The 13,406-nt window shown below is 38.2% G+C and overlaps 1 protein-coding gene across 1 annotated transcript; it reads right to left on the bottom strand.

Annotated features, from left to right (window-relative positions):
- Positions 1-5,021: 5,021 nt before the first annotated feature.
- Positions 5,022-10,822, bottom strand: LOC126786422 (protein SMAX1-LIKE 6). The gene is made up of 3 exons (XM_050512246.1): positions 9,102-10,822; positions 7,275-7,521; positions 5,022-7,112 (listed from the first exon to the last, which is right to left on the bottom strand). The coding sequence occupies exons 1-3, from the start codon at positions 10,268-10,270 to the stop codon at positions 5,235-5,237; spliced, it is 3,294 nt and encodes a 1,097-aa protein (XP_050368203.1). The 5' UTR covers positions 10,271-10,822; the 3' UTR covers positions 5,022-5,234.
- Positions 10,823-13,406: the final 2,584 nt, after the last annotated feature.

Raw genomic sequence — 13,406 nt, 5'->3', positions numbered from 1 at the left:
TAATGTTAAAATTTTGGAGTCAAAAAGACGAGAGCTATATGAACAACACCTACCCAACCTCGTCGTCTTCGTCCCCCTAATTTCTTTTCTCTTTCTTATTATTTTCCTCCGAAAAATCCCCAAAAGTCGTTTTAAATTTTCGAGTGTGGGCCCCAGAGGTTTATAATATCAACCCCCCTTCGATTGAGGGTGCGCCACGCGTTGAGGATCCTCTGGAGCCGACCTCAGGAAAAGTGGGGGTGTTCTGATTCCTGATTTTTGACGCGTATGTTTGTCCTTGATGGATGACGTGGAGAGACTTGCACCGTCTGTGAGGCAACTCTTTTGATCATGATAAGTGTACAGGTGGGTCAGAATTTTGGAGATGACAGGCGAAGATAAGTGGAAATCTTTGTGTAGCCTCATCCATAATCTTACAACAATTCTAAGGCTTTATCTGTTCGTCTTGTGAAACAATTTATATTAAGGGGATTTTCGGACACTAGCAACGTTGGACTTTCAACTCGCATAGGTGATTAGACGTATAAATTCTGCAAAGGTTTAGCTGAATTAAAGTTTTTATTAGACGAGTTCAATATGTTTAATGATTGATTCAATATTAGTACTTATAATTGACTAATGATGAAGATCTATAATCATTTTGGCCAGAACAATTGAAGTTGAAAATCCTGAATATATTCAAGCAAATGATATTAATAAATTATGCGAGTAAGCTAATGTACTCAAAATGAACCTAAAACAATATGATGAATGATCATGAAAATTAGCGTTATCTAATAAAATTGTGCGAGAATATATAATTTAGTTTTGAATATTTAATGCTTAAATGACACCTTGAAAGAATCGACCAATGGACAAATGAGAGGGGCGGTTTTCTTCTGATAATATCTAGAAGCATCCTTTCTTTTTTTCTTTTTCTTTTTGTTACAATCTAGAAGCATCCCTTTACGCCTGCAAAATGGAATTTGACAATCTGGTCCGATTAATTGCGCAATATTATATTCATGACGTAAGCTAAAATGAGTAATTGAACAAGAAGTCCAAAAACGTGGGCCGCCTGGGTTTATTCTTGTTCTGAAAATTAAATTATATTATTTTCCTCATTTTCAACATTTTCTGCAAGCCAAGTCATTTTCAGAAATTAAATTAAAGGTTGCAACATTAATGTTAGAGAGAATCGTAATGTTCTGTTGTCAACTTGGGAAACATACATGATCACATCGCATTCCTACTTTCCTAATTTTTGTAGTTGCTTCTATCCGTGATACTATTCTTCATCTTCTTCGGTCTGTGAAACAATATTTGATGTTATATATTTTATATATTAGCTTAATCACAACCTCATTGGTTTCTGAGGTATGGGTTGAAATCCTTATTTTACACAACACCAGTTAGTTCAACGTATTCGCATTCTTAAAAAATATATTTATTTATTTATAAATAAATAACCGTATTGGCATGTTATGTTTACAGTACGAATATGTGGCCGAAAATTATTTGTTTGGTCATTAGAGTTTTATTTGTGTACCTAGGAGGTTCTAATTCAGCTCAAACTTATTTTTTTTTGTATGGTTATATAACAATACTAATAGATGTACAAGATTCCTATGTATGCCTCATGCGTTAAATGTTCCTCTTTTTAATTTTGTATAGGGTGGTCTCGGATCATCTAACTCATAAAAGTCTAGCTATTGACATTATGTCATCAAGATTCTTGATGAAAAGTCCATCATGGTTCGTGTAATTGTTGTACGTTTTCTCTTTTGAACATGGGCATGAGCAACACAATTTGTGATCTCTATAACAGTCTAGTCCACATATTTGAGACATTGTTTGTTTTGATATATTGGTCTGCATGGTTTTATTATCGAGATTTCACCCTGAAACGCATCTCACTGTAATAAGTTGACTCTGCACATATAAACTATTACACTACAAAACCCAAAACCAACGATTATAGTGGACAATAACATAAATGAGCTCAATTGTGACCTAACCTATTCTAAAAGTCTCAATACCTCCTTACCGTCAACCTCAAGAAGAAACAACTCATTTCAACACTATATACTAAAACTACGGGCATATATGTATAGGCAACCTCACATTACATTAACACCAAAAATTAACCGACACAAACTACTAGTCCTTGGAAATGACACCCTAACCATGACACACCCCACGACATAACCCTTGGCACTAATCCTATGACTAAGAACAACAAAACTAAAACAACCAAAACTAACCTAAACTCAAAAGCCCAAGCCCTTACTAGACTTCAAGAATTAGTCATGCCACCAAAAGCTGACCCATAAAACTTGCAACGCAATCGTGGAAGAGGTCATCGCTCCCCCACCAATGTTGACCGCCACCAAAGGACGCCACCGAAATCAGCGCACCACCATCCTGAATTTGTAGCAACACATGGTAGAGAGACCCAACCCAAATCAAGTAACCAATCTAGGTAGGTCCCCCACACGAACCGATGCACCACATTTTTATTGAAGATTTCATCTTCGACGATTAGGGGTGTAAATGAGCTTAACCGAGCCAAATGATAAGTTGTTTATGTTTGGCTCGTTTTCATTTGATAGAGCTTGAGTCGGGTAAAAATTTAATTTTTGTGCTTCATGTTCAAGTTTGAGCTGGACTCGGGCCGGCTCATTTTATTAGATGATGTCGAACTCGAATTGAGTCGCCTTGAATTATATGAATTTAAAATTTTAAAATTTAGAAATTAAAAAGAAAATTAAAAATCTAATGTCATAGCATCACACAAAATCATTTTTATTTGTAATAAACTAAAATAATAAATTGAACTTAAAGTCTTTAACTAATTACTCTAGAAAGAAGTCTTTAAACTCTTTCAAACTAATATTATATTTTAAGATTATTTCTTATATAAAAATTATACTTTATATATACTATAAAAATTATAAGTCAAGCTTAATTAATAAATGAGCCGAGTTTTCCACAATCTTGATCTAGCTCGCGAGCTAAAAGAGTCGAACGAGACGAATACTTATTGTTTAAGCTCGGCTCATTTTCAAGGTCGAGCTTAATATTCAGCTCAAACTCAGCTCATTTAACTTTCGAAATTCGAGCCAAACATGTTAAAAGTGAGCCGAACACGAGTCGAACACGAGCGACTCGAACTTACTTACAACCCTATCGTCTATCAACGACCCACAACCATACCGGAATGAGGACTCTAACCAAATCCTCCAAAAACTCCTGAATCCGCCTCCATCAAAAGCCTAATAAGACCCAAACTTTAGTAAATGATAATTTAACGATCATTATATTGGTCAATATTTCTTACACGATATATATATATATATATATATATATATATATATTGGTTTGAATCTATCATGAATCAGTGGATGGTTTTATGTAAGTAAACAATACTAAATCTCCTTCTGATACTATTACAAACTTAATGCAGCATTATAACTAGAAAGCCTGAAACAAACATGCCTCAATGCTAATTTAAGGGTCATATGTTGTTAAACATATGGAGATAAACCATAAATATCATCATACATTGAACTATAAAACTATTGAAGAGAGACAAGAATATGAAGTTGAGCTCCAAGACAAGTAGTCGAGGACTAAACACAATTCATGAATTATTGGATAAGCAGGAACAACCCAGTTTCTGGATGCTACTTCTCATAGACTCGATAAGAGAAAACCTCCAAGGAGAGACTATCCGACGGTCTCCAATTTCCTTCTATGGCAGAGTGGACAGTCCAGCGGCTCAGATTGCATCCAAAGCCAAGAGCCAAATTTGACTAGTATAAAGTTGGAAATTCAGCATTGCCTTTAAGATTGAAAAGTCCAGGCTCGAATACGACCCCCACTAACGAGTAAACGACATCAAAGATATGAAGAAATTTGTGGGGAAATTCGCGGTCCATGAAATAAGCAGAGAAGACGACTTTTTATGTGTTGTGATCAATTCGTTAACACCACTTACCTCTTTATCACTTATCAGCATCAAAGTTTCCGATTCCGACATTAAGTTGGCACGCGGATGGTGGGTTTTTCCGGCTCTTGTTTGCTTTTCGCTTTCTTTGTCAAATATTATTTGATCTTGATGTGGAAAATGAAGTCTCGAGAAGTTACGGAATACCAACCACATTTTATTCTTAAATTTCATAATTAATTGATGCAATCCATGTTAGATATTCACGTCATTAGTCTCCTTCACACTGTCAGTAGATGACCATGTAATTCATGTTCAATCACCATTGAATGCAAATTTAATGGTGAAGAGAATCTTTTTAAAATTGAGTTATTTTGTTTTCAACTCTTGGATTTACATCCAATAGTGGTTGATCATGAATTTCATGATCAACTACTGACCGTGTGAACGAGATTGGTCACGTTACACATAACCATATGAAATGTTGTTGGGATGGTTGAAACTTGAAACTCAAGAATTTAGAATAAGCGGGCGTCGTTAGTTAACCTATATTACTAACTGAAGAAAGATAAAGAGAAGCACTTTCGTAAATTATATCAAATACAAATGATAATCCATTCAGATTTTGAGATAATAGGAAAGGGAAGAAGAATCTTAGTTAGAAGATCAAATAGGCTTTCTGTGAATTCCATTTTTGGAAGAAAACATATCCATAAAAGATGGACTCATTTATTCTACTATATGAGAAAGTGGGAATTACAATCACTTTCTCCCCAACTTTCAAATGCTGATATTCCTTTTTCATAAAGTAGGGAATACAATTTTTAGTGGAAAGTGGATCAAAAATGCTCATTGTAATAGTGGGGAGGTGTGTGTACCTTTCTTCTTTTCTTGCTCATACTTTTTCTTTATTTTCTTCATAAAAAAGAGGGCTGCAAGCCTTCTGCTCTCTTCGAATTTGGGCTTTGGAAATGGTTAACAGAAGCCCAACAAAAATATTCGTTGAGAATTTAGGTGGTGGTGATGAACATGGAGAAATAGCTTGAGGTTGCAAACTAAATTCACTAGATCATGAAACAAACAACGCAGGATACAAGTTACGATATAGGGTACTTGTTACAAACTAGACAACTAAGTGACTAACTCTCCAAGATCTAGAGGAATTTCCACATTCTTACAAACACAGAATGATTTACCCAAAAAATCATAAAGATTGATTAGAAAACCAAAGCTTCTCTAATGCCATATACTGTATGCTAAGAGCTACATTATACATGTAATTACAGAAACCACAGTGACCACAAAATTAGTTCAGACTAATTCTAGCAGGAAGGCAAACACCGGGAGTTTGCTCTTGCACTGAAAGTGCTCCACCGGCAACCAATTTTATTAAAGAATGAGCAGTGGGACGATACCTTTGGCGTGCTTCAACAAAGCTTATGGAGAGAACCTGTTCAATCCAATCCTCCAATACTTTCTTTTCTGATAACCAACAAGCTGCAAGTAATTGAACCATGACTCTGAAGTCGATCTCTAGCTGATCCTCGGATCCAAAGACCTTTTTAAATTCCTGGCCAATCGCCTTTACTATTTTCTCAGCAAGAGCATCGAAGTTGAATGGCTTCAAAACCACTGTTTCATCTATTTGATCAAGGAAGTCTTCCATCCAAGCTTCTGCGTTTTCGGAGATGGAGTCACTGTCATAGTCTCCACAGTGCATTCCCTCATCTATCTCTTGAACAGGCAAATTCAAATCAAGAAAGGACCTTGATGCCTTGTTGCCCCGTTTCTGTAAGTCTGAGGTTTCCTCTATGGAGGCACTGCTGTCAATCAGCTTTCTCTTATTTACAGAAGAAGGGTTAGAGATTCCTTCCTGTGGTGTGATCCTCACATTCAAACCATTCATTTGGCTGACATCCCCAATATTTAGTATTTGCATTTGACACCTCTTGGCACCAAATACTATCTCCTCTGAGAATTTCAGGGGTTCCTTCTCTAAATAGTGAATTCTGCTGCCCTTTTTGGTAGCTGAAGTCATCACAAAGATTATGTTGTTAATGCTGATTTCTCTGCCGTGAGAGTCTGGAAACTTGCCAGTCCTAATGGCCTGGGACAAGTTATTCTGAGCCAGAAAATCAGCCTTATCAACATTTTCAAGGAAGAAAACTGAATGGGGTCTCCTGATTAGTTCCCCAGCAACATAATCTACAGCAGTCTTACCCCTAAATTTCACATCATAATCATCTTGGGATTCCCATTGAAACATAGAGTCATATTCACATCCCTTCTCTCCCATATCAACAGAGATTAAGCTTTCCTTAGTGCCAAACATTGTCTCTGCAAGTGCTACAGCGATCTTCTTCTTTCCAACTCTGTCGGGTCCAACCAAATTCAACCATATATCTCCTCTGACTTTTGAACCACGATGCTTTCCACTACCAGACCTGCACCGGGATATTGCTCGACTAATGGTGTATATTGCTTCATCTTGCCAGCCAACCTTTTCTGTGAGAACTCTCCTAAGTGACTTGAAATCTCTTGGATCAAACTGTCCACCAAAATTAGATCCAGTGCAGGAAGAGGACTGTGCTATTTGAGGCAAACTATTGTTACTTACTCCATTGAATTCAGCAGAAATGGAACCTGAGAGGCGCCGGAGGCACTCTCGATGATCTTGCTTGGGACTTAGTGGTACCTGTCTAGTTGATGCATATAAGGTTCCCAATCCTAAATCTGTAGTCACCGAAGTGACAGACGAGGATGATGTGCGATCAGTGGGAATATTCATAGAGGGGATTGGGAAAGGTGAACGGCCGGGGCTTCCCAGTTCAAGTTGCTGACCCGTTGAATCTCTAACCGATTGCTTGGTTTGCATAAAAGAATTCTCAGCATCAGAAGCTACTTGCATTACTAAGCTTTGATCCGACAGCAAACTCTTTTGCCTGTCCATTGGAAGGCAGTTATATTTTGCACTTCGGCTTTCATGTATAGATGAATCTTCACCGCTACTTTCTCTTCTATCTGCAGCGACATGACAACCCTCAGGAGATGCAACCTGAGTCCCAGCTTGACAATTGTCCATTTTAGGGAATGATTGAGCATGATGAACTTTTCGGCAGATATCATTCCATTTCTTTTGGAGTCTTGATACTGTATCACTCAATGTCATATTATCAGCTTTGGTCTGCAGTGAATCACACACTTACACATTTATTTTTACACTTTATGTGATGAATAACAAAATGCAATCAATTATGAGATGTATATAGCTCCACATATATGTGCATGCATGCTTGTGTTTATACCAACTTGAGCCATAAAATTAAACTTTGAAGGGCTTACACACCTTCGCGAGATCCACTCCCTTGCCATGGTCAAGTTCAGTCATTTGTAACCAATAAGGTGAGCTAGTCGAGCACTGCTCGCCCACTGTAATGGCTGATCCATCTTTCCGAATAGAAGCAACTTCTTGCTCATACTTCTCTGTGCACAGATGACAGCGTATAAATGAATGACCCTTGCTGCGCAGTGGATTTGCAAAGTTGGATGGTCCAGAGAAGAATCCCCCAAATGGTACGAAAGACCCCATCAATCTGTAAGTATATTATGAGTATGGAACTGTGAGATCCAACGGGCACAAGATAGTCAGAAGCTAAAGCATATGCCCTGAAGCCTAAATTTATGCATGCAACATGGACACATAAACAGCATGCGAAGTTAAAAATCATAACATACAGAGCATACAACACAGGACATGCTACATATATGTACATGGATTAGATAAACTCAAAGCAGAATCATTAACCCGGTACAGATGGGGTCCTCAGCTTCATAACTACTCTATATATCTAGATAGAGAAAGTAAAAACAGATAGAATTTATCTGGCTGCAGAGAAATCACTGTGCTAATGCCCTAAAAAAAATTACAATTAAGTGAGAGTTGCCATATATGGTAGTTGGGAAAAAAGTTAAAACTTCAATGAAACAGACATTTTGAGCTCAATAAAACCAGTCCTGCAAATTTGGGTAAGCAAGAGCTATCCACCTTATTTCATCATCACGAAACTTCAAGCAGGATAAAGTTCTGACAAAATATATTCCCACAGAAACTTGACTTGCATATGTAGTTTACTTGTTAAAATAATGCTTTGGTCTCTAGAATACGAGAGATGTTTTTGTTAAATAAAAATGATAAAAGATCATTGATCCTGAACACTAATTAAAAAGATACAACATTCTTGACTACCACTTAAAAAAAAAACTTTTTCATGTAGAACTCTAGCTTGTTCATATACATCGCATGAACAATCCCTTCATCTCAAACTCGAAGCAATAATATCACTGATGCTGATCATGGTTGGTAAATCGAAAATTGTTGATGACCACTGGAATCACAGTTCACTTGCAAATTGTTGCTTAACCATGAATCTGCCATAGCATGGAACGAGCTCTTCATTTCAAACTTAAGGCAATAACTATAGTGATCCTGAAAATGGTAAAAAAAAAAATATGCAGACTTCTTGACGACAACCAGAAAGGCAGAGACACATTTCTCATAACAAAATGTTGCATAATTCTGAGTCGTTCTTATTTAACATCAAATGGAACGTTTTATCTCGAAGTTGAGGGATTACAATTACTAATCTTGAACATGGTTAGATAAATATAAGTAAATAAATGAATCTCGACTCCCACTGGAGGACATTTCTCATTGAAATTTTTGCACAATTGGTCCATCTTATATCTCATGAAACGAGCTTTTTCAGCTCAAACTGGAGGCATGTACGTGCCATTGAGAAGAGAAGGATGTATATGTCTGAAATAATGATGTAAATATAATACTTCGTACAAACAGCTGAAAACAACAGTGGCATCAAAGTACAGAATCATAGATAGTGTAATATATTCCAGCAGCAAAGAGTGGATGACAAAAGGAAAAAGACTACAAGCTTTATTCTAATCAAAGAAAAGTTTTTATTTTATTTTTCTGGAGTGGATGGCAAAAAGAAAAAGAAAAAAAAACTCAACAACCTGGAAACCAGAGTGATGAAATCAAACAATACTTGCCTTTTCTGACAAATAAAAAAACCATCCAAATTTTCACACATTATACAAATAACAACTTGAACTTGAAAAAATAAAAAACAGAGTAGAGTAGAATTTGAAGAAGCACCTGGATTTAGAGTAAACACCATCCACTGAAGCTTTGGAAGAGCTGATGGGAAGTAGATGAAGGTCCCAATCCTTCTCAATAGCCGGAAACTTCTCCACAAGCTTCTTGTACATTTCATTACTCCCCGCCGCGCCGATCAGCCACACCTTCCCACTATGCCTCTCCAGCAACTCCTTCAATTGAGCCACCACAAAGGTCAAAGCCTCACACACCACCCCCTCGTCAACCAAAGCCTTCATCTCGCCGATATTGACAATCACACCAGCTCCATCCCTTGAACATTGCTCGGCCAATTGACTCACCTCCTTCAGCTTCGACCTCATCTTCTCCTCACTCCCGCCGTCCACCACAAACTCCGATATCTCCTTTTCGACAGTGACCGCACTAAGGCGCGTGATCTCCGGAGGCAACGTGTTCTTCTGTACAGCTGTAATGAAGTTCTTGAGAGCTTCCGCGGCATTTCCGCCGACTAATAAGGGATTCTTCCCGCTCTTTTTAACTAACACCTCTCCGATTCTCTTGCTATTCTCGTCATGAGCAGTGAATCCCGTAGGAAGCGGGAAAGGGAATCTCAGCCGGGCCGGGTCGGGGTCCGTTAGATTGCAGAGGAAAATGGGCGGGCAGAGAGTCCGTGAAAACCGGTTCGATTGCGTCACCGGCGGGTGAACAATCGCGAGCTTTATGTCACAGCTCCTGAACCCGGCCTCCCCGAAGACCCGGCTCACAATCGGGTCGTCGAGAATCGACAGGATAAAGTGTTTAAGCTCGACCTTGAGAAGCGACGCCGTCTGCTGCTGGCTGTGAATCTGGTGGAGGTGGAAGCTCTCCGGGTGGCGCCGCTGGTTCGCCTGCGACCTCTTGATCGCCGCCATCAGCGAGTTCGACACCGGCGGCTCCTCCTGCGCCTTCGCCGACGGCAGCCGGTCCAGCGACACCCCCACCGAGAGATCCAGCGCCCGGAACTGGAGCCGAGGCGAGTACGCGCTGCTCCTGGCGCGTGCGCACGCGTCGCGGAGGGCGGACGACGGAAGCGATAACAGAGCGGAAACAGCGTGGAGCGACGTCGTCTGCGCGTGACTCCGCCTACGCGCCACCGCTACTGCGTCGTCAAGCGCACGCGCCGCCTCCTCGGTCAAACATTGCCTCGCTGCGCCTACCGGCGTTGGCATTCCCGGCTAACGAGTTTGAATATAAATAAAAATAAAATAAAATAAAGGAGGAGTGTTTGTGGAGATTTGGAGAGGGGTCTGACCTGGGAGCAAAACCCGGAAATAAAAAATAGGACAAACCAATAAAATCAATCAGAAACTTTATGGGACTAAATAAAGTAATGAGGTCTGGACAAGGAAGAAGATAAAGACTAAAGAGGTGGAGAGGTTTGGGGTTGGTGTAGTAAGATGAATGCTGGGTGTGTAGAAACAGAAGTAGGTTGTTGTTGTAGTGAGGAAGAGTAGAATGAGAGAGAGACAGAGAGAGAGCTAGCTGAGCTCTATGGAGTTGAGAATGGTTTAGGGTGGTGGTGGGGACGAGGATATAATACCAACAACAACTGAACAAGCCATGGTGAAACAGAGCATATAGGCATAGATTCTCACTACTACTTCTTCTTCTTCTTTGATGAGTTCTGTTATTATTTACTTGGATTCAGGGGTTGAAAGTTGGGTTATATGTTCTGGGGTGAAGGGGGGAAAATAGACAGATACAGATGCCGTGTCGACGCATACAAATGGAGCAACAGGGTGAAGGGGTGTGGTGGTGTAAGCCGTCGCTGTCGTAACTTTGGAGAATAGAGACTCAGTAGAGAGAGGTCCTTCTAAAGTGAGGTGGAGCTTTATGTTTTAAATACACAGTGGAAATGTGGAATATGGTTTAAGAGTTGTTGATTACGTTTTGATTCTTTGGCTAAATCATTTTGGTACGTATTAGACGTAATAGCTGCCGATCGGTTTAGCCAGGCATAACCATGGCATCTGATCGGTTTTAACTTTTAACATCTGCTTATTTCTTATTGTTGATGTATCGGGGAGGTTATATCTATATGAATATGATGGTAGTTTTGGTAAATGAGTGTCTAAGAGTAAATAACGCAACTATGTTTTAGATGGCGAAGTTTCTGAATCGGTAGTGAATTTAAATATATATCGTTGTAGCATCACTGATTTAAGACTACCACGAACATTTGATCGCATATCATTACACTAATTAACAGCTATATATAAAAAGGTTTGGAAGTGTAAACAAATCTCATCATTCTTCCATAACTTGCATATTGGTTTGGAACTTTTGTACTGAAGTTCTAAACCCTCATTAGTTTCTAGCCCTTGTTTCTATATAACTATTTAAGGGTTAGTTTGGTATTATTGTGACTTTTAAAATAAACCTGCTTTTATTGTACTATTAACAAAACAACTTTGAATTAAAACATATTTGTGTTTAGTAAATATTATTTTTACAAATGATGTCGATAAATAAATTATTTGGTAAATTTTAAACAAAACTGTTGTAGATGTAATCAACGACCAAAAATGACATGATTTTGTTTTAACATATTGAGAATGATTATAAATAAGGGTGTTATTTGAGAATTTAAATAAAAATATTAACATTTATTGAGCTTTTAGTAAAAACAGCTTTTAAAAATAATATTCGAGTTGTTTCTAAAAGCTACTGTGAGTGACTTATAAATTCTAAGAAAATAAAAAATCTTTTAAAGTTATCAAATACTATGAATTTTAAAAGTCTACCTACAAACCGTTGAAGTTGTACTAAACTAGGCCTAAAATGTGACCACATAAGATAGTATTAAACATCAGCCTCGGTACTTATAGATCTCAATCCTTTACTATAGAAGAGATTAGAAGCTATCGATAACTTCATTGAAGACTGATTTAATTTGCTACCCGCAGCATTGTTACACACCCTTGATTGAAAGCAAACTAATTCAAAGCTAGCTATCGACATACAGTATATACATGCATAATGAGTAAGAGCTCAAAATCTAACCGATTTGTAACCTTTTTTTCCTGTTACATGAGGGTTAGTGGTCCAGACTCAAGAGCCCCCGAGGGTTAATGGTCAAGACTCAAGAGCCCCTTTATTTTTATGTGTTTGTTTGCATAATTGCATTTGATTCTCTCTAAAGCCACACGTTATTATAAGTTGACGTATATCTAAATTATATTAGTTCATTATTTCCTGCTAATCATATTCTTATCTCTTAATGACATATGGTCATATATCAATCACACAAAGTGTAGATAAAATGGATAAAGGTTCTAAAGAGGAAAACAACAGCAGCTTGCATTATACTAACAAAATTAAGAATTTAAGATAAACATGAAACACAAACGTAATCGCATCAAGAAAAAGCACGAGGCATATATCAATATATCATATCTGATGAGATCCGAGCGAGGTGACCCGAGATCAGAGAGTTCTTCTCACAGAAACCCCACTCGACCCACTTGGCAAACAGGCGAGGAACTTGGAGTCGTATATATCTTGGACCCTGCTGCGAATAGCTAGGGTTCCTTTTTTTTTTTGGTCAATACTAGGGTTCCTTTCGTTCTTCTCTTTCAGGTTTGTTTCCAGTTTTCTGCTGAGAGGTCCAAAACCAGTTATCAAACACGATGCTCAGAACCTACTATTTATGGTAGGGGCTAGGTTGATAACTGAAACCAAAATATGAACAATGATCATATAACTCCAAACGAAACCAAATGGTGCTGGTGAGAGGTCGAGCTGGAAGGAAAGATTTGTGATCTGTGATTGGGAAGAAAAGGTGTCTGATTTGACGTTTTTACTGTGGCTTGTCTTGTCTTGTCATTCAACAGAAACCCTAATTTCCCTTCTTTCTTCTTTTTTTTTTTCCTAACTTCGTCTTTTAATTGTGTTTTCCTTCATTATATTCTCATTCAAAGATGTTAATGTCATACTGGTCATACGAATTCCAGAGGTCCATTTCCAGCTTAGATTTTCCAAATCTACAGCAAGTTGTATATACGCGGTCTCCATGTCTACCTTTTTTGGGTTATTTTCAATTCAAATTTGCTGTACTTCTGTCTGTTAATTCATGTCATGATCGATCGACTTCAAGGTAGAAACTAGGATAGAAACTAGGAAAGACCAATAATAATCACATTCTGGTACCTCATGTTCATTAAAGATCACTACATTTTGACTGTAAATTAACTACGTCCAATAATTGAATCCTTGCCCATATTATTGATTGCTTCCGGTTGATTTACAAACTATTGAAACAGTTTTTCAACTATCAAACCACGTAAGTATTAGGGAATGTCATCG

The sequence above is a fragment of the Argentina anserina genome, chromosome 3 (assembly GCF_933775445.1).
Source record: "Argentina anserina chromosome 3, drPotAnse1.1, whole genome shotgun sequence".
Taxonomy (NCBI): domain Eukaryota; kingdom Viridiplantae; phylum Streptophyta; class Magnoliopsida; order Rosales; family Rosaceae; genus Argentina; species Argentina anserina.
This window is presented reverse-complemented; position numbering and strand designations above follow the sequence as displayed.

Excerpts from the sequence above, each read along its gene's own strand:
- LOC126786422 (XM_050512246.1), bottom strand. The coding sequence starts at position 10,270 with ATGCCAACGCCGGTAGGCGCAGCGAGGCAATGTTTGACCGAGGAGGCG. Across the intron at positions 7,522-9,101 it reads GGTGTTTACTCTAAATCCAG|ATTGATGGGGTCTTTCGTAC; the intron begins GTGCTTCTTCAA and ends ATATACTTACAG. Across the intron at positions 7,113-7,274 it reads AGGGAGTGGATCTCGCGAAG|ACCAAAGCTGATAATATGAC; the intron begins GTGTGTAAGCCC and ends GATTCACTGCAG.